Below are 21,662 nucleotides of genomic sequence, written 5' to 3' on the forward strand. Positions count from 1 at the left end.
CTCCAGATGAAGCTGACACACCCTGGTTTGGTCTTGAAGATCCCTGGCTGTAATCACCTACTATCCCCTTCTATCAGATCAAGGGTCTGCACAAGGCAGGTCCTGAGTATTTTGATTTCCCCACTATCCAGGACCCTCTGGGGAAAGAGTATCATATTTACTGAGCAAGTACTATGAGACTCCACCCCCCAGGTGCTTTGCATTTTATCTTCACTGCAAGCCCGAATCTAGTGCTATTGTTAGCTCCCCTTTGCAGAGCAGTGAGATAATTAACCTTAAGTCACATAGCACCTTGAGGGCTGAAGAAGTGGAGAAATGAAAGGTGGGGTTCCCAGCTTTTAAACCCCAGTCTTAAGAGCCATCTGCGGTGGGGGGTAGGGTGGAAGGGGTACATAGTGGGAACATGCTTGATCACCCATCTGTTTCCAACTCTCAGGGAGCCCCATTCCAGCACTAAACAAGGTGGAATCCCATGGACTAACCACAACCATGGGGGGGGGAGGGTGGGGTGATGCAGAGCCCAGGCAGGGACTGGCCACTTCTGTCTCCAACCCACTCTATCCACGTTGTGAGGTACTTCCTGGACACTTGGCCTGGGGACAAGGATCTGGATAAGGAAGCCTGCCCAGTGGTTGGGAGACCACTTCTTCTGCATAATGTTTATGCAGAAGATTCTCATGCCTGAGGCTCTGAGGTCTCAGGTTTAATCCCCAGAATCATCTTATACTAGAGCTGAGCAGTGCTTTGGTTCTCTTTTTCTTGGTATCTTTCTCTTCATACATTTCTATTCATTAAAAATAAAATAAAATACAAAAATGTTAAAAAGAAATACTGCCTAGCAGAGTAGAGTCTAATCAACCACAGCAGTCAAGGCAGTGGGGTTCCACCTTGCAACTACTGGGTGCAGGCCCCACCCAGACTTGGTCCACTTACTTAGCTAGAAGGGCTGGAGAGTAGTTGATGTCTCTCCCCTCCTTTCCCCACCCCGCCAGCACCCAGTTCAATAAACAAGGAAACTGAGGGTTCATCTGGCAGGAGAAGGGCAAGGATGTCTTAAAACACAGTTTGGGGACGCTGCCTGCCCTTGATTAGGAGAGGAAGGGGAGATCTGGGTGCCACTGCTCACCCACCACTGCAGCTGAAACCCCTCCTGAGCTGCTCTTCTGAGAGTAGGTGAGGTCCTGCGTCCTGGGTTGTCCCCATTGGCCCATCTGCACAGTGAGCCGGAGCCCTACAGACAGCAGGAGACCAGGATGGGGCAAAAGCTGCAGCTCCCCCCTCACTTCCCACCTGTGTAAGTTTCCCCGTGTGTAAGCCGGGATTTGACTTGTCCTGGACAACTCGTGTTCAGTTACATCTGCTGCAGTCATCCCGAGTCTCAGTTTCTCCACCTGGTAACAGGGGACTTGGCGGGTCCTGGGGATGATAGAGAAGGATGCACAGGGACTGGAGCCCCAGCAGAGAGGGGAAGTGGTCCGCCTGGACTCGCCCGAGGGGGCGGCCCGGTGCGGGGAATCCCCTCTGCGGCTGCCCCAGGGCTACCCAAGGGTCATTTCCTTCCCTCTTCAGCCGCATCACCTCCTCCCTGGGTCGCCCTCCTCTAAGCGCCAGGGCGCCGACAACGGGAAAGTGGTCGGGACGGATTTCCTTTGGGGTCCTGTGGCCCACCCCACCCACCCCCCAGCCCCGACCTTGGGGACACGAACAGCACGTGGGAAAAGTGGAAGTTGGGGCGCTCTCGACAGTCGCTCCGAACGCGCCCACCCTCCACCAGGCCTTAGTGGCAGGAGACGCCCACCGCCCCCACTACCCTCACAACCTCCCCCCACACCCCTCCTGCCAGCGGAGGGAGTGGGGGAGACCGGGCGCTAGGACCCCGCGGCTGGCCGGGGCGGGTCGGCGGGAGAGATATTTAAATGAAGCCGGCCGCCCCCTCGCAGGTCGGCTCCCGCGGGGCTGAGCTCCGAGCGCCTCCTCGAGGGCGCGGGGACCCCGGGTCCGGCCTGCGCGTCTGCGCAAAATGCGCCCGAGCTGCCCCGGACAGGAGCGGCGGCCGCGCTGAGCCAGGTAGGCGCTGCCTCTGGCCCCCACGATCCGCACCCGCGGCCAGCACGGGGCCCCGAGCCAGGCCACCCGCACCAGGACCCCATCTCAGCAGAGCGTCCCATTTGACAGATGGCAAGACTCCCCGATAGGCTGCCACATGCGGGGGCACACAGCTTGTCAACGATAAAGGTTGAAACCCAGATTTCACACCGCTGTCTGACCCCGGGCTGTGAGAGAGTCTCTCACCTCATCGCACCAGAACCTGCCCCTGGGCCGCCCCCCCGCCGCCGCCCCGCACCAGAACCTGCCCCTGGGAACGGTCCCCACCCCTGCCAGGAGCTCTCAGTCAGCCTCCCTCGCGGGTGGCAGGCGATGACGGAGCCCCCCACACGTACACCCAGAGCTGCCTGAAATTCCGCCTCGCAACCGCATTCCTTTGGGTTCAGGGCTAATTCCCCGTGGGACGCACATGTCTCCAGCTCGGGGCTTGCCCTGGTGATTCACTGCCCCCGAGCAGCGCGCAGCCCTCTCCCAGGCCCCCACACTGCGGGGCGCCAGGAGGAGCCGAGCACACACAGCCCCGGGCACTGTGAGCCTGTCTGCTGTGGGCGCCGCAGGGTGTGTGCGGCGGTGCAGCTCGGTGGTTAAAGGAGGGTCAAGGAAAGAGAACTTGGACTAACCAGTCAAGGTGGAGCCTTATTCATTTGGAGGTAGCCGGATTGGATTGTGGTGTAGACTTGAGTTTACTGCCTGTGTGACTCCGGGTAAGTCCCCTCTCTCAGCCTCTTAGTGGGCAAGACGAGGAAGTTTTTCTGTGGGGCCAGGTGGCTGTGGATCTGGGCTACATCCCAGGACACTGAACAAAAGTACAGGGCTAGCCACTGCACTTACCAGCCCTCAGTTTAATCACTTGTGAAATGAGAGGGATAGATGTCACTTCATTGGGTTGTGAGAATGGAATGAAATGATACAAGTCAGGTACTGGCAAGAGTGTCTGATGTCTTTAAATAGTAGGGAAGAGGGGAGTCGGGTGCTAGCGCAGCGGTGGGTTAAGCATAAGCACATGTGGCGCAAAGCACAAGGACCAGCGCAATGATCCCCACCTGCAGGGGAGTCCCTTCACAGGTGGTGAAGCAGGTCTGCAGGTGTCTATCTTTCCCCCTCTCTGTCTTCCCCGCCTCTCTCCATTTCTCTCTGTCCTATCTAACAACGACAGCATCAATAACAACAACAATAACTACAACAACGATAAAAAGACAAGGGCAACAAAAAAGAAAATAAATGAATAAAATTAAAAAAAAATAGTAGGGAAGGACATATCATGGTTGCAGACAAATCCCCTGCTCCATTCTCATCCTCCTTCTCTATTCCCCCCGCCACACACACACACACTTTTCCAAGTCAGAGCCCCAGAACCCTGATTCTCTCCTGCCTCCTCTTGTCCAGGCCACTGGGTTGTATACATCACTATCTTGGCCAGGAAAGATAGTGCTTGCCCTTTATCTTCCTAATCACTCCTAGTTGGCTTATCACAGTGGTTGGGAATGGCTAGAGACACAACCAGACCAGGCTATCTCCCTCCAGATGGGACACTGAGGCATGGAATGGTGAAGGGACTTGCCCCAGCAAGCAGGGCTCGAGAACCCACAACAAGTGGATGGCTCTGAGTGACCCCAGACCTCCCTCTGGACAGTGAGTGCCATTCAGTGCTACCATGGTGTCCTCTGCAGACAGAATCTGGTGGCCTCTTTTCCAGTGAGATGCCGGTGCAGAGTTCCACATGTTTCAGGGCTAGGCCTTCAGGTTCAGAACTGAAGCCTGGCTGGTCTCTGTTCTTATCTCTGGCTCACTGTCAAGTCCTTGCTTCTCCCCCTTACTTTGCTTAGTAGAGCTTTAATGAGCACCTACTTAGTAGCCTTGTTCTTGGTGAGCTGCAAGGATCTGGGGAATGCTTCCAGGTAGAGAAAGCAGCAAGGGCAGAACATTTGGGGCAGAACCCAGGAGAAAAGTAATGTTTGGTGAAGGAAGGGGGAGGGTAGGGGTGGTTGTGTAGAGAGCAGCTTTGTTGGAGGTTCTCAAGCAGCAGGCTCCTAGTCTGCTTGATCCTGGCATCACTCTGGTGCTGTGTGCAGAGCAGACAGTGAAGGAGGAAAGGCTCTCAGAACTGGGGGCTGCCTATCACTGAGAGAAAACAGAACCCACCGATGGGAGGAAAGAGTGTGGCAGCAAGGTGAAGAGACAGTCAAGCACAATTGCTCCTCCTTGGTACCACCATGTCCCCCAAGACTCCTGTGCCAATTTCCAGCACTTTCCTAGCCCATCCTATGCTGTGAGATGGGTCCTAGAGGGAAGACACACACACACACGCACACGCGCGCGCACACACACACACACCATATTCTAGGGGTGCTTCAGGTAGGCTGAGGGGGTAAACCACGAAGCTGGTTCAGTGCTATTCTCACTGAAAGGTCAGGTAGTATGGAAAACTGCAGGAAGAGCCATACATTGCCTAGACCTGGGGAATCAGAGAAGGCTTCTTGGGGGAAGTGACATCTAAGCTGTTCCTCAAAGGTTGAGGAACAGCCAGACATGGGAGACTCTGAGCCTACTGCCCTTGGGAGCACTTTCTGTGTCCCTCTCTATTAATACTGTGCATGTTTTCTCCTCAGTCCTATGAATTTATATCCAGTTTCTAGAACAGAACCAACTATGAACGAGTGAGTGAATGTGATGGACTGATATGTATGTTTCTGGCACTTTTGGTTGAGACCCTCAGTGAATGAATCTCTCACAGTACTGGGATCCCACCTGGCTGAGGCCTCTGCAGTCAGTGTTCCTCAGCCCTGTGCCCAGCTGGTTGCCAAGAGCAGGGCTGTGTCTCCTGTATCCGCCCTGGTAGCTTCAGTGAAAGTAAAGTGCGGAGGCCCTCTGTGGGGGAAGTCCAGGGCTGGGGGCAGGGCTGGCCTCCTGGTGGGGCTTCCTGTCAAGGCTCTAGGCCCAGTCTTCAAACAATGGCAGGGAGTCCAGAAAATTAAAATCAAAAGAAAAAAGGCAAAATAGAAGCCCAGGTTGTGGGGTGGAAGAATTCCGTTTGAGGCCAGGTCTGGGGGGACACCTGCTTGTGACCTGGGTGGGAATGGAGTCAGAGAGCCAGGTCCTTCTTCACACCACACACCCCATCCCTGATCTTGGCCCAGAAAAGTCCTTGGGGTCCTTCTGCCTCCTGTTCACTCGCTGTAGGCTATCTTCACCAGGTAGGGAATATCAAAACCCAAATCTGGTGGCCCCAGAGATAGCATAGTGGATAAAGTATTGGACTCAGAGGCATGAATTCCACTGTTCAATCCCCAGCATTGCGTGTGCCAGAGTGATGCTCTGATTATCTCTCTCATAAATAAATAATAAATCCTAAAAATAACAAAGCAAAAAAAAAAAAATCTGACCATGTCACCTACTACTTCCAAACTCTCACCACCCAGAGGACTGGCCCAGCTCCTTGGGGGTCACCAAAGGCAGGCACTGCAGGCTGGTAGTGGCGGGGCTGACAGTGGGAAGGAGCCATGATCTGACAGTGTCCCCATTCCTCCCTGTCCTACACAGAGCCATGAGCCACCAGATCCTGCTGCTTCTGGCTGTACTGATTCCAGGCCTGACCACCTCCCAACACCAGGACAAAGTTCCCTGTAAAGTGGTAAGAAACCCCCAGTCCCAGTGAGTCCTACAATCCCCACCCCAGAAATTAGAGCCCTCAGAACTTATGAGTACCTATTGGGGAACATTTAAATGCCTTGTTGGTTATTAATCCTGCCAGCTAAGTACCACCATTCCTATTTTGCAGAGTTGGAAAACTGAGACTTTGAGAAGCTAAACATCTTGTTCAAGGTGGCTCATCTAGGCATGTGGGTGCTAGTACTGAGCCCTGCTCCCTGAGCTGCCTTCACATATCCCTGGGCACAGCTGAGTGTACAGAACGTGGGCTTATCTGTGCGGGATCCTTTTGGGGGATAAATCTCATTCCCTAATTGGGCTCTCTGATTTAGCATTTTGGGCAATGGATCACAGGCAGTCCTATTATCTCTGAACTGCCAGAGACAAACAGTATGCTCAAAAGTTGCTTTTTAAAATAGTCAAAAGATGTAAAACATTAATCCCCCAAAATAAGAAATAATAAAAATAAAATAAAATAAAACAGTCAAAAGAAATGGCTTCATACTGAGGGCCTGTGGGCTGCCTGCTTTCTCTCCTTTCTTCCTGTCTAGATGCCTCTTTCCAGGTGGGGGAGCCTAGGGAGTGCCCCAACAGGCTATACAGACAGCAAGCTGTTTATGCAAGGTCACAAACAGCCTTGAATGCTCTGATGAGGGTCCTGGACTCTGCACAGAGGGGTTCAGGCAGGTTGCAGCATAGTCAAAAGGGAGGTTCTGAGCAAGTACCGGACAACTGGCTGGTGGGTGAGGCAGGGGGATCAGCGGTGACAGAGGCTGGGGCAGGTGTGGGCTGAGTCAGGTGACAGTGCAGGTGACTGCTGCTGGGAGAGGCCAGGGCTCCTAGGGACCTGGAGAGACAAGTGGGAGGCTGCATATGCACAGAAAAAAAATCTGTCCTCAGAGGCCATGTGTGTACAAAGTGGGCTTGCTGGTTGTTTGAAGACCTGGGTTCAAATCCCAGTTTCTATCCCTCACCAGCAGGGGATCCTCTCTTACCCTCTCTGAGCCAGTGAGAACAATGAGATTTGATGGGCAGGCTATCCTGAGGTTCCAGGGAGCCCCTGGGCCTCAAAGTGCTAACTGAAATGCTGAACAGGGGCTGGGGAAGCTGGTGCCAATTCCTGGATTGATTCCTAGAGTGGCACTGTAACATGATGAGGCTCACATGGGAACACCACAGTCACAAAAGCACAGGAATGGGGTCCCTAGTCACCTCCTGCCTCATGTTCAGGGGCTGATCTAGTCCAGTCCACGGGAAGTGACGGGGCTGGTGGCAGTGAGCAACAGCTGAAAGGAGGTCACATCTGGGGACAATCAGGGAGGAAAGCAGGCTCTGGGGCTGGAGCTCTGTTCCATGGAATGAGGGCTTGAAAGAGATCCGAGTGTGGGGGCCCAAATGAAAACCGATGAGAGGGGTGTCAAATGTGTTTTTCCCCTTTCAGAAACATTTCTTCTAGGGTGGCTTCCAGCCTGATGCCAGCTGGGCCTATTTAACAGTCCGGGCCCATCAAAGGAGACCAGGAACCCAGTGACCCCCACTGCTCACTGGTTCTGGGTGACTCTAGGTGATATATAACTCCGGGTCCTGTCAAATGGGAAAGCAATCAGTCTGAGGCTTATTGTTGGTTTTATCTGTCCTTTTGTCCATCTCTTTCTGTCATCTTTCTGTCTGCCTACCTATCAATTTCCTTCAGCCCTTTTCTAATGCTCTAAATTGTGCCAATAGAGGGTAAGGGGTAGGGTAGAGGTCACCCGAGCTGGAGTGGAGGGGTGTCCAGCTCCTGGATCTTAGACCCGGAACATTACCAAGCCTGGTAAAAGGTGAGGCCATCTTTCCAGAGGCCCAAGTCTGGCCCCACCCGACAGCACCCACTAATGCCTGCTCCTCTCCCCACACCCCCTCCCCAGGTGGACAAGGAAGGCCTGTGTCAGGGTCTTGGCCTGCTGCAGGTGCCCTCGCTGCTCCCTCTGGACATAGAGGCCCTGGACCTGTCTGGAAACCAGCTACAGAGACTCCTGGTCTCCCCCCTAAGCCTCTACACAGGGCTGCACCACTTGGACCTGAGCTCCAACCAGATCAGCTTCCTCCAGCCGGGTGTCTTCCAGGCCCTGCCCCTCCTGCAGCACCTGAACCTGGCCCACAACCACCTGGGTGTGGACCCTGCTCTGAACGGGGGTGGCCTGGGCCTGCTGCCACGCGTGACCACCCTGGACCTGTCTGGGAACAGTCTGCACAGCGGCCTGGTAGAGCGCCTTCTGGGGCAGGCACCGGCCTTGCGCAGCCTCTCCCTGGCCCAGAACAGCCTGATGCACCTGGCCCACCATGCCTTCTGGGGGACACCAGCCCTGGAGTGGCTGGACCTGCACAGCAACGTGCTCATGGACATTGAAGATGGTGCCTTTGAGGCCCTACCCCACCTGGCACACCTCAACCTCTCCAGGAACTCGCTCACCTGCATCTCCGACTTCAGTCTCCAACATCTGCAGGTGCTGGACCTGAGCTGCAACAGCATCGAGGCCTTCCGGACAGCGCCTGGGCCCGGGGCCGAGTACCAGCTGACCTGGCTCGACCTGCGGGACAATAAACTACTCCACTTCCCTGACCTGGCAGCTCTGACCAGGCTCCGCTACTTGAATGTGTCCAACAACCTCATTCAGTTGCCCATGGGGCTGGCCCCGGACCGAGGGGACATCAAGGCATCTTCTGATGGCTGGTCAGCCCTACCCACCTCCAGCCCTGGCTGGAATGCTAGCACCTGCTCGCTCTCCCAGCTCTTGAACCTAGATCTGAGCTACAATGAGCTAGAGCTCATCCCCGAGGGCTTCCTGGAGCACCTGACCTCACTGCGATTCCTGAACCTCAGTCGCAACTGTTTGCGGGCCTTTGGGGCCCAACGGGCAGGCTCCCTGCCCAGCCTGGTGCTCCTGGACCTCAGCCACAATGCGCTGGAGACCCTGGAGACAGGCACACAGGCACTGGGGGCTCTGAGGACTCTGTCCCTGCAGCATAATGCCCTGCAGGACCTGCCCCTGGCCACCTTCTCTGGCCTGGCCAGTCTGCATGATCTCAACCTGCAGGGAAACCGAGTCAGAGTCTGCCTGGGGCCCAGCCAGCCTGGTTCTCCAGCCCCCCCAGGCTGTGTGGCTTTTTCTGGCCTATCCTCCCTCCGCAGCCTAAACCTGGTAGACAATGAGCTGGAAACCCTCCCGGCTGGGGCCTTCCTCCACACCCCCCTGGCTGAGCTGGACCTTTCTGCCAACCCTGGGTTGGAGGTGGCCCCCGGGGCCTTGGCTGGCCTAGAAGCCTCCTTGGAGGTTCTGGCCCTGCGGGGGAATGGGCTGGCCGAGCTGCTGGTGGACCTGCCTTGCTTCAGCTGCCTCAAGCAGCTGAATCTGGCCGAGAACCGCCTGAGCCGCCTGCCCGCCTGGACACAGGCCGTGTCCCTGGAGGTGCTGGACCTGAGGAACAACAGCTTCAGCCTGCTGCCAGGCAGCGCCATGGGCGCCCTGGAGGCCAGCCTGCGGCGCCTCTACCTGCAGGGCAACCCGCTCAGCTGCTGTGGCAATGGCTGGCTGGCCACCCAGCTCCACCAGGGCCGTATGGATGTGGACGCCACCCAGGACCTGGTCTGCCGCTTTGGCTCCCATGAAGAGGTGGCTTTGAGCCATGTGCGGCCTGAGGACTGTGAGCAGGGAGGCCTGGGGACCGTTAACCTCATCCTCCTCCTGACCTTTGCCCTGGTCTCCCTCATCCTCCTCACCACACTGGCCACCTGCTGCTGTGTGCGCCGGCAGAAATTCAGCCAGCAGTACAAAGCCTAGGGAAACCGAGGCAGCTGGGTGGCTCAGCCCAGAGACCCTCTGCAGCTGGGGCAGGGGAGACAAACCTAAAGTCATGTATCACCCAGTGGGGGTTCCAGCCCATGGCTCCCTCCCTGCTGTCTACTCCATCAGTAGGCAACCCACTTCCCAACCACTGGAGTTGGGCAGATTCAGAGAATGAGGTCGCCCTAGCAGATAATCCGTTGTCCAGGCATCTGTTTGTGTGATATGGGGCCCTAGGATGCTAGGAATGTCCATGAATAAGATTGGGTCCCTGCTCTCAAGCATCTCCCAGTCTGAGGGGCTAGGCCTTGATCACCTAGAATGAGGAAGCCCAAGGGAGTTCTGCCCCAGCTGGGCCCCAGATACAGGACCAGGAGGATTCGTCTGAGACATTTCCAAGCAGATTCTGCGTCACATCTGACAGTGACTTTCAGCTTTTGTGGAGCACCAGGCACTTATGCCTGGAAACGAGAGCAAGAGCACATGCGAGGTCTTGGGCCCAGCATGCCTGGCAAGTGCAAGAGTTAGGTGGGTCTTGGATAAGAGGTTCATTTTGGCAACCTAGTGACCCAGGCTGGGTTCCTGCTCCCACAGGATCTTTCCTTCCCTGGCTCTCAAGCTGCATACACCAAACCAAATCCTGCTCCCTCTCCCTCCCTGCCTGGCCAGTCTGTTCCCAACCCCACCCCACTGGTGAGCAGGAGTCAGAATCTCAGGCATCTGGTTCTGCTTTGCACCAGGCTTGGCAGCTGATACAGACCCCGGCCTGTGTCTGCCTCTTCATGACTACCCTCTGAGACCGGCATTCTGTCCTGTTTTTATAAAAATGCTTCCCAAAGTCTCCTTCTGGGGTCCCAAATGAGGTTTCACACTCATATCCTGCAGGGGCTATTGGCTGATCAGCGGTCAGGAGGAAGTTCCACGTGGCTGGCACAGGGGTGGGACACATCCTGCATCATCCCCAGCAGCAGAGAAAGAGCACCCACAGTCTTGGCCTTCTTTTCTGCCTCAGTTTCCCTCACTCCTCTGCAGATTGGCATGGGCTTCCTTGGCTGTCTCTGTAGCCCCGTACATCTCCTCTCCACTGAGCCCAGCCCGAGTCTCACCTGCCCATGGCACAGACAGAGAAAAACTGAGGCTGAGAAAAAAAATTGCCTATTGGATCGTGTGTGTGTGTGTATGTGTGTGTGTGTGTGTGTGTGTGTGTGTGGTGTGTGTGTGTGTGTGTGTGTGTAGGGAGAGAGTGGGTTGGAGCTTAGTGGCTTCCTCTTCTCAATTACACCATGACAGTGCTGGCTCCAGACTCCTCTCTGGACCTCATCACACAGGAATTCTTTTCCCCCTAGGGGGACAAAAAATGGGTCAGGAAACCCATCCAACTAGAACTCCTAACTAGCTGTCATTCATGTCTATGGAATCCAGAACTGCTGGAAAAGAGAGGAAGTCCTGGGACAGACTCCTTATCTGTGCTTGGCCGCAGGTCTAGCTCACGGCTGCTCTGAAAAGTGTGAGCCATGGGAACAATCCCTTTTAACTACGAACATGGAGGCACAGAGGGTCAAGGCCTCGGGGCAGGTCAGAGCTGGTCCTATGTGCACCCTGGTGGTGTGGGGACAGTTGACCCTAGGTGCTCATGGCACACAAACACGCTTCTTTGGACTTGGAGGGGCAGGGGGCTCTTCCACGCCTGATCTTCAGAAACACTACATGCTGCTGCTCTCACCCCTCTGTATCACCCACGTGAATGTATTAAAGAGAGATGTCGGGAAACTGTGTCAGCTGCCTCTCCCGTCTCTGTCTCTTCACAGCAGACCCTGGGGTACTGGAGCTGGGGAACCTCAGTGCTCTGGACTGTGGACCCCAGCGACCATCACCTCCTGGACACATGCATCCTCTCACCACCCACATGCTGCTCCCTATTCCTCACTGAGAACCCCTGGTTCTCTGCTGGAGTTGCTCCCTTCTGCCCCCTTCCTTGGGTCTCACCCTTCCTTCTCCTTCATCTTCTTCATGCCTCCTGGAGTCTAACTTCTTCATCCTCTTCTCTCAAGTCTCTTCTTCCCCACAGAGTCCAGCTGTACCCAGCCTTGCCCTTCATGGAAACAGTAAAGAGACTTGAGTGACTGTCCCCTTTCTCTTAGTTCAAAAGCACATCACCTCAGTCCTCATCCAGCCCCAGGCTGCTTTCTGCCCCTCCGGTGACCAGCCCAACCATGGCTCTGCAAATTCACTACACTTTTCAAATGGCACCTTTTTGGTCCCTCAGCTGTAGGGACCCCTCGGGCCCCAGTCTCACCATCACACACCTATCTTGCCCCTGCCTTGGGCACACTCTGTCAGCAGGGAGGGCTGTCCTCTCAGGTTGCTCCACTACCATCCTGGACAGGACCACCAGGACTGCGCCCCAGACCTGCCTCTCTGTTAACACCACAGTTCCACACTGAGTCTGGCCCTGACATCCAGAGAACAGATGGTCTCCCTGGTTGGAGAACTCATCAAGGCTGAACTTTAAGAAGAGCCCAAGGGGCCAGAAGACTGATCTCAAGCCCTAGATGGGAGGTGAGGAGGGGTGTTGTGGGACCCCAGGAGGGGACAAGAGCTACTTCAGCTTAGGGTGAGTTTCAAGCAAAGGACTCTGAAGCAGTCTGGAATGTAAAGTGGTCTCCCTGCCCTCCCCCACTTTGCACCCCCGGAGTTTGCCCTCCTGTGAGCCCATCAACTTTTCTCAGTTGTCTGACACCCCACCATTGCCAGCCCTCTCTCTCTCTCTCTCTCTCTCTCTCTTTGCCTCCAGGGTTATTGCTGGGGCTCAGTGCTGGCACTACGTATCCAATACTCCCAAAAGTCTTTTTTTTTTTTTTTCATTTTATTGGACAGGACAGAGAAATTGAGAGGGGGGGAGAGATAGAAAAGGAGAGAGAAAGATAAACACCTGCTTCAAAGCTTGTGAAGCAACCTTCTCACTGTCAACCTTCTCTTCATCATCCCTCAACCCCACAGTCAAGTTCCTGCTCAGAAGGTGAAACCCGCTCTCTCTTTCTGGACTGTGACTTCTCATCTCCCAGATCTTGCTCCCAGCTTCTCCTCTCCAGGGAGAATTCTGAAGCTCTTTCAAGGGAGGGAGTGAGGCTGGGGAATGAGTGGGCATTAGCACATAGTAAATACTCAGTCAGGGCCTGAGGGCAGAAGGCAGCAGGAGCTGAGCTCTGCCCAGGGAGATACAGGCCTCTAACACAGCTGGGAGACCCCCAGGATCCTGACCCTTTTTCCTGCCAAACAGGGGAGTTTATTCACCTGGTGAGGCAGAAATTCCTGTTTTCAACCAAACATGGACATGGATGCCAACTAGGTCAGCAGAGCATCCGGCAGGCTCCAGAGTGAGGGGAGGTCCTCTCTGACCCTCTCATATTCCCAACTGCTGATCTTCAGGCACATTCCATTGGCTGGTGTGCCAGGGGTGGGGGGTAGGGACAGAGGTGGGGGACTGGCTTTCCTGGGCATGGCAGGGAGGCGATGAAGGCAGCACCCGCAGCCCACTCATAGCCTCCCCACCCTTTAGTCCTCGAAGGACCCAGATTTTGCTGTCTTCAAGTGAAGTACATGTGGCAGTTCCATGGGGAGCACTGTCATACTTCACTCTAGCTAGTTCCGAGATTCCCATATGACCACCCTCATTCTAGAGAAACAGAAGCCCAAGATGCCACAGTTATAAACTATCAGCATCACACTTGAACCCAGATTTGCCCCAGCCTGTAGTCAGTATACTGTGACCACTGGGTAGCATCATCTTCTGACCTTCCCCAGCTCTGGGACTCCTCCACCTAAAATGTCTTACTCACCCTCTCAGATTCACCCACTAAACTCCTCCTCCTCCTTCTATGTTTGCCTACATCACCTCCTCCAGAGAAGCTGCCCTGATTTCTTCTCCTTCCCTCTTCACATTGCCCTTAAGCTTGAGCTGTCCTCACTCACAGCATCTGGACATCTGCCTGACCCACCACTGGGAGGAAAGTCCCATGGAGGACTCCAGTGGGACTCTCTCTGTATCCTTAAGACCAAGGAGCCTACACAGAGAACTCAGAAAAGTTTTCTGGGCAAACATCTCCTGCCCTCTGAGACTTAAAAATGTGTGGGGATTGAGTGTGTGTATGGAGGGAGATAGCATATTGGTTATGCAAAAAAAGCCTTTTGTGCACAAGGCTCCAAAGTTCTAAGTTTAATTCCCACCACCACCACAAGCCAGAGCTCTGGTCTCTCTCTCTCTCTCTCTCCTCTCTTTCTCTTTCCCTCTCTCGCTCCTTCCTTCCCTCCATCCTACCCTCCCTCCATTAAAATAAAACAAAATATATTTATAAAAAGGTTTGTGGGGATTAAGTCCACCCCCAGACAGAAAGTAGGGTGAATAGGCTTCTCAGATAAGCTTTGAGGGGACAGAAGGAATCCAGGGGTGGGGGGAAGTGTATCATACTTTCCTCCACTCCCCTCCAGCTTCCTTCACCTCTAGGACCTTGTCTGTCTCCTCTCCCCTTCTGGGATGGAAGCCACTGGGACAGTGGAGGCTGAGAACAGGGAGGGGTGGAGGGGAGGAAGGCCTGCACTGTTTATAGGAACTGGAGTGGCTCCATCCATCAGCTGTTTGGAGCTGGAGCCCAAGCATAATAAATACCTTGGCTCCTCCCCAGCTGTGCTTTCCCTGAACTTGGCCATAGGAACTCCAACTCCTTCTGATCTTCTGGTTCTCAGGACCCAGCACTCACCCCACCTTCCAGCCCAGTCTCCCACCAGGCCTGGGCTCTATCTGGAGCAGGCACTCAGGTGGCATCTGACCTTTTCACTGCTTTGCCCTGGGAGCAAGAATGTGTCCTATGCTTGTCTGTGCCTCTATTTCCCCACCTGAAAAATGGGGTGGTAGTCTCTGCTCCCCAAATACAAGTGCTTTGAGCTGGTGCTCTGTATGGGACACTTGGAAGCTATGTGACAGATAGACAATGCCTCTGACTACGGTGGAGAACAGCATAGCAGGAAGTGGTCAGTAGCGCTAGAGAGATCCAAGTTTGTGCTCAGGGGATTTGTTTGCTGCAAGGAATGGCTCTTCCAGCCAGAAGAGTGAGGGACATCTGTGCTGGCCTTGGGAAGAAGGGTAGGAGATGCTTCTAGGCAGAGCAGCATACCATGAGAAGGGGAGGGCCTGAATGAGGGCCTGGTGTGGCCTGCTCTCAGCCTCCCCCCTCCTCACTCCCACTCTGTCTTCCACCATCCTCCAGCATGCTGAGGTCACCCAGCCCTCCCCACAGAGCTCTCCCAAGTTGTGCATGCATTCCCAGAATTCTGCAGTAGGGTCCTGACCCCCACATCACCCCAAGAGCCAGTCTGAGAAGAAGACTCAGATCAGGGAGAAAGTTATGGTCAATACTGCATGTTTCTGCAGTGATCGAGAGAATAAAAGCATGAGTCAAGGGACAAGAGAACAAGTGAGTAAGTAAATTAATAAATTTAAGAACATCACTTAAGCCCTGTTGCATAGCACGCTAGGCACTGTTCAGGCCAGACTCTTTCTGTCATGGTGTTCGCTGTCTAATGTAAGAAATAAACAGACACACACACACACACACACACACACACACACACACACATTGTGAGGAATACCGTGGAGGAAATCATGAATATTGAGGGATGTGGTTAAGATGAGCAGACTAGGAAAAGTGCTCTCTGAGGATCTGATCTGCAAGTCTAATTGAAGTTGAGTGACTGGATCAGTGGTCCTTCCTCCCTCCCTCCTTACCTCTCTCCCTTCCTTCCTTTTCCCCTTACACCCATGAATTTATCAAAGCCACCTACTTCCCCTATAGTGGGATCCTCCAGGGCTTCCCCTCCTCTCCAGAGCCTGGCCTGTCTCCTGTCCCATTTTAGACCCGTGGAGAGCAATGTGGGATGAAAGGCCATAGAACCCCCAGAATGGGGCAGGGGGAGAACGCATGGATGAGGCAATGGCTAGCAAGGCTGCAACGGGAGAAGATCCAGTTCCAAATTAAAATTGTAACTAAACTTAATGGGAGGGGTTGTCCCCATAAACTCTGTTGTTCTGGTATAGGATGGGTTTTCCTCCCTCTTCCATTTCCATACAGTCTTATCAGCTTTCACCAAGCCTCCCCTTTAGCCCCAGGTGGCTCTGTGCGTATGTTTTTCCATAAGTCAATAATCACTGACAGACACATTTAAATCGTATGCAAAGACACAGAGGAATGTATTGCTTGATTATTGTTACATAAACTGGGGACATATCATACATGCTTTTTTGCACCTGCTTCTTTAATACAAAAGCATTCCAAAGAAATCCCCCACACACACCAGAATAAGCTAATGTAACTCTGATTTGTTTTTGACAGCACATAATCTTATGTAGTTTAGAGAGTTCATTATTTATTCAGCCATTCATGAATTAATGGACATTATATTTTCTTGCAACTATAATCATGATGCAGAAGCATCCCTGTTGATGTACTCGTGCTCTTTGTGGCATATGTATGTCAAATTGGTATCAATCAATGAATCTATATTCTATCTGAATGTAGATATTATTATATGGTTTTAATAAAGTTTACTTTAAAAAAAGAGTAATGGTTCAACTCTGGCTTCTGTTTAAACTTTATTTTATTTGGTAGAACAAAGAAAAATTGGGAAGGAGGAGGAGCTAGGGATAGAGAGACACAGAGATACCTACAGCACTGCTTCACCACTCTTGAAGCTTTCCTTTACAGTTGGGGACCAGGGGCTTGAACCTGGGTCCTTGTGCATGGTAATATGTGCACTTAACCAGGTGCACCACCACCAGGCCCCTGGTTCATATTTCCAAAACAAGTTATGAAAGTATTTTTATTTAGTTGTACTCACATACACACATTCACTCTATTTGAAACTGACTTGGGATGCTTCAACGTTTTTGTACTCTTAAATCTCCCCATCCAGGAGCACGGGATATCTTCTCATTTGTTCAGAGTGTGTAGTCTGTCCTTCCTCAAGACTATATAGTATTGTTCATATGGGTCTCAAGTCTTTCCTGTTACATGCATTCCTAATAATTTTGTACTCTGCGAGTGGAATTGTTTTTCTATCTCCACTTTTTGACCTGTTTATTGTCAAAGTAAAGAAAGGCACTTGGCCTTCATATCTTTGCCTTTGATCCAGTGAGCTTATAAATGGTTCCTATTAACTCAGGTAGGTTTTGTTTGTTTTGTGCTTACATTGGTACTTGTTTCTCTGCTACAGGCTCTTGGGCTCTGTAGGTGTAAAATTAATTAATTATCTCATGGTTCCCATGGACACCGAGAGCCCACACTACTGCGGCATCTGCCTCTAGCCAGGGAGCTCGACCCTAGCTGCCCACCTCAGGGATTCTGCTCCCATGTCCTGTCTTCTGAGGACTAGGACTAGGACTCCACACAGGGGCAGGGTGCGTGTGAATGAGGGGCTCAGAACCACGATTGCTTTTTTCCCCCCAAAATGGATATATTCCAACCTAACTGGAACCCTGTTCTCTTAAAATAAAGATTAAAAACAGGTGATCCTTAGGCCCAGGTTGGTCTTCAGGCATGCTTTATTCAGTTCACACAGTAATTTATAAAAATCTGGATTACTTGCCAACATTCAGAAATTAGTAGAATTGTTTCATATAGGAACACAGACTATTTAAACTTTCTTTTTCTTAAAACCCTGGGAAATCTAAGAACCTGGGTCTCCAAGCCACAGGAAAACAGGTAGCAGGAGCCAGGAAATGGTGTCTCTCCGCCCTAGACTTCTCAAGGGTGAGGGCAGAGGTTAATCTGTCCTTTCTATAACCCAGATCTTGACAGGGGTCTGGCTCCAGACAAGGCACATGAAATCTTAATTCAATTCTGCTCCTCCTATTTCATGCACAGACTGTAAGGATGCATGAGTTAAGAATCCCAATACAGTGGAGGTTCAAACTTTTATTGTTCTTTGGTTCCCTTGACTGTGAGGAAACTTACAGACTTACAGACTCCTTTGAGTAAGGTTCAAGGTTCAAGTCCCCAGGCCGCACTTATAGTGGGGAAGCTTCATGAGCAATAGAGAAGTGCTGCAGGTGTCTCTCTTTCTCTCTCTCTCTCTTATCTTCTACTGAATGAAAAATAGTCACCGAGAACAGTGGAGTTATGCAGAGACGACTCTAATGGCAAGCAATAAATAAATAAATAAATAAATAAAGCACGTGATTATAAAGAAAATCATTTGGGGCCAGACAATGGAGCATCTGGTTAAGCACACACATTACAATGCCTAAGGACCCAGGTTCAAGTCTCTGGTCCCCACCTGCAGGAAGAAAGCTTCCTGAGTGGTGAAGCAGAACTGCAAGTGTCTCTCTATCTCTCTCCCTTTCTGTCTTCCCCTCCCCTCTCAATTTCTCTCTGTCTCTATCTAATAATAAATAAGAATATTTGAAAAGGGTGTCGGGCAATAGCGCAGCGGTTAAGTGCAGGTAGCGCAAAGCACAAGGACCGGCGTAAGGATCCCGGTTCAAGCCCGTGGCTCCCCACCTGCAGGGGAGTCGCTTCACAGGAGGTGAAGCAGGTCTGCAGGTGTCTTTCTCCTCCCCTCTTTGTCTCCCCCTCCTCTCTCCATTTCTCTCTGTCCTATCCAACGATGACATCAATAACAGCAACAATAATAACTACCACAATAAAACAATAAGGGCAACAAAAAGGGAAAACGAATAAATAAATATTTAAAAGAAATTTTAAAAGGGGGAGTTGCGCAGTAGCACATAGGGTTAAGCACACGTGGCACAAAGCGCAAGGACCAGGACCAGCAGGAGGATCCCGGTTGGAGTCCTCGGCTCCCTACCAGAAGAGAAGTCGCTTCACAGGTGGTGAAGCAGGTCTGCAGGTGTCTCTCTTTCTCTCCCCCTCTCTGTCTTCCCCTCCTCTTTCCATTTCTCTATGTCCTATCCAACAACGAAGGACATCAACAACAACAATAATAACCACAACAAGGCTACTACAGCAAGGGCAACAAAAGGGGGGAAAAATGGCCTCCAGGAGCAGTGGATTCATGGTGCAGCCACTGAGCCCCAGCAATAACCCTGGAAGCAAATAAAAATAAAAAGAAAAAAAGAATATTAAAAAAAATTAAATCACTGTTTCTTGCACATAGTTATCAAAACGTTTCTTAAAACAGTTGCAGGGAGTTGGGCTGTAGTGCAGCGGGTTAAGCCCACGTGGCGCAAAGCGCAAGGACCGGCAGAACAATCCTGGTTGGAGCCTCCAGCTCTCTACCTGCAGGGGAGTTGCTTCACAGGCGGTGAAGCAGGTCTGCAGGTGTCTGTCTTTCTCTCCCCCTGTCTTCCCCTTCTCTCTCCACTTCTCTCTGTCCTATACAACAATGATGACATCAACAACTACAACAATAAAAAAATAAGGACAACAAAAAGGAAAATAAATAAATATAAAAAATTTTAAAAAAAACAGTTGCAATACAAGACTGGGTGGTGGCACACTCAGTTGAGCACACATGTCGCCATGTGCAAGGACCCAGGCTCAAGCTTCCAGTCCTCACCTGCACAAGTGGTGAAGCAGTGCTACAAGCGTCTGTCTCTCTTTCTCTCTCCCTCTATATCTTCTGCGTCCGTCTTAGTTTCTCTCAATCTCTACCTAATGAATGAATGAATAAATAAAATAGTTGCAATATATGAAGCATGCCTTTTATTAGCATATTGAATAACACAATAAAATGGAGGATCTGATTTCAAAACACTGATGAGAACAAGCAGTAGCCAAGAGGAATACAGCAACTGCAATGAAGCCTGCAAAACTCTAATTCTGTTGGTCATGGAACCCTAATGTTACAACTACTGGTAATGCTACACTTGTGAGATCGACTGGTCTAGTCTCACTGGGGGTTAGAGATGAAAATAAAGATGTGGTGGTCTGGGAGGTGGTGCAGTGGTAAAGCTTTGGACTCTCAAGCATGAGGTCCTGAGTTCGATCCCTGGCAGCACATGTGCCAGAGTGATGTCTGGTTCTTTCTCTCTCCTCCTATCTTTCTCATAAATAAATAAAATCTTTAAAAAATAAATAAATAAAGATGTGATATATTTTCTCATCAAAGTTCACAGACCCTGAGAATCCTACTTACAGGTCCCCTGGGGATCAGGTCAAGACTCTTGCTTTGGGAAGAAAGTGTTAACTGCAGCTACAAAGAAACTGCAATGAAAAAAAAAAAAAAAAAAAAAAACACAATCCCACCCAAACCAGCCCAGTTCTGAGTGCTCTCGGTCAGAGCAGGTTGGAGTGTAAATTCAATCATTTTTCCCTCAAGCGTTCTTTGGCAATATGTTCCAAGAATCTTAAAAATGTGCATCTGCTTTAGCCCAGTAACTCTAGTTTCCATGAGTTTATCCTAAGGAAATAAAGATGTAGCCAAGAGCACACTGTGCGTGAGAATGTTTATCACTACCGAAGACTCAGCCAGCTTTGATAAAGCCTAAAGCTTACACAATTGGCAAAGTCTCTTTTACAAGAAAATACAAATAAAAATAAATATCTTCAGGAGGGTGGGGACATAGACCTTTGGTAGTGAGTGTGGTGTGGAACTATACATTGTAAGCTTACAGTCTTGTAAACTACTATGAATCACAAATAAAAACTGAAAAACGCAAATAAAATAGTATGATTAAAGAGATAAGCGGGGGGGGGGAGGTGCAGGCAGTGGTGCACTAGGTTAAGCACACATAGTATGAAGGATAAGGACATGCACAAGGATCCCGGTTCGAGCCCCCAGGTCCCCACCTGTAGGTGAGTCACTTCAAAAGCAGTGAAGGTCTACAGGTGTCTATTTTTCTCTCCCTGTCTCTGTCTCCCTCTCCCCTTTCAATTTCTCTCCGACCTACCAAAAAAAAAAAAAAAAGGGAAAAATGGCCACAGGAGCCATGGATTTGTAGTGTGGGCGCTAAGCCCCAGCGATAACCCTGGAGGCAAAAAAAAAAAAAACAACAACAACAAACAAAGAGGTGAGTTTACTAACATGAACAAGGCTCAGAATGGTATGGCATGAAAAGTAATCCATTTCCTGTTAGAATAACATGATTCCATTTTGCTACAGTGCCTGGAAGCCCCAAACAGCAGCACCAGAAGCAGTTGGATGTCTCAGGTAGAGTGTCACCTGCACCCTCCGCTCACCTCCAGCCTCCCAGTAGGCAGGCACTGACCCCAAAGAGGAGCTGGGGATTGAGGTCCTCCATGGGGAGAGACTTCTGATGCCTTGTATCTTCCTACATAGCACTTGTCAAGCAGATAGCGTTTCCTTCATGTTTATGGGGCACAAATCCTGAGCTCACAACTTACAGTGGAAAATAATCTAAAGATGTAAGGTTGGTGACAACCATTCAGATGGACTCCACAGGAGAACCCCTCAGCTAGCGTCAGGAGGGCGGGTACAGGCAGCCAGGAGCAGGGGTGTGTGCCCCAGGTCCTTTTTATTTATTTATTTCTTTACTGGGGAATTAATGTTTTACATTCAACAGTAAATACAATAGTTTATACATGCATAGCATTTCCCAGTTTTCCATATAACAATACAATCCCCACTAGGTCCTCTGTCGTCCTTCTTGGACCTGTACCCCCCCCCCCCAGAGTCTTGTACTTTGGTGCAATACACAAATTCCAGGTCCTTAAGGAGACCCTCGAGTGAAGATATTCACAACCACAAAAGTGTTTGCCTTGTGAGACCAAGAGCCAAAGCTTGTGATCTATCACCCAAGGGCTCAAATGCCAAATTAAAATGACTCCACTCTGGGAACAGAGCAGTAGCTCACTGGGAAAGCATCTGCATCACCATGTACACAATCCATGTTGGTGCCCAGCACCACAGTGGCACTAGGGGAAACGCCGGTGCTGTGATGTCTCTCCTTCTCTGTCTGCGTGCCTGTCTGTCTCTGAATGAGTCTCCCCCAGGTGGACAAGGACAGAAGGAGAACCTCCATTCTGAGGAGGCCTCGAATTTCCCTTTATCTGTCTTGGATATCCGCTCAACCCTGAGCCCCACTGGAGAATGCAAAACGGGGCAAGCAAA

General features: G+C 51.4%; 1 protein-coding gene across 2 annotated transcripts; it reads left to right on the top strand.

Moving 5' to 3' along the window:
- The first annotated feature begins 1,879 nt into the window (after positions 1-1,879).
- LRRC32 (leucine rich repeat containing 32) lies at positions 1,880-11,353 on the top strand. Of its 2 annotated transcripts, none has more exons than XM_007520221.3 (3): positions 1,880-2,810; positions 5,647-5,737; positions 7,662-11,353. In XM_007520221.3, exons 2-3 carry the CDS (start codon positions 5,651-5,653, stop codon positions 9,573-9,575), a joined length of 2,001 nt encoding a protein of 666 aa, XP_007520283.1. In that variant the 5' UTR covers positions 1,880-2,810; positions 5,647-5,650; the 3' UTR covers positions 9,576-11,353. The 2 variants fall into 2 exon arrangements, with proteins under 2 accessions (XP_007520283.1, XP_016042394.1); XM_016186908.2 differs by having other exon boundaries at positions 1,880-2,067.
- Positions 11,354-21,662: the final 10,309 nt, after the last annotated feature.

Source organism: Erinaceus europaeus, chromosome 17, assembly GCF_950295315.1.
Source record: "Erinaceus europaeus chromosome 17, mEriEur2.1, whole genome shotgun sequence".
Lineage (NCBI taxonomy): Eukaryota > Metazoa > Chordata > Mammalia > Eulipotyphla > Erinaceidae > Erinaceus > Erinaceus europaeus.

Excerpts from the sequence above, each read along its gene's own strand:
- LRRC32 (XM_007520221.3), top strand. The coding sequence starts at position 5,651 with ATGAGCCACCAGATCCTGCTGCTTCTGGCTGTACTGATTCCAGGCCTG. Across the intron at positions 5,738-7,661 it reads ACAAAGTTCCCTGTAAAGTG|GTGGACAAGGAAGGCCTGTG; the intron begins GTAAGAAACCCC and ends CCCCCTCCCCAG.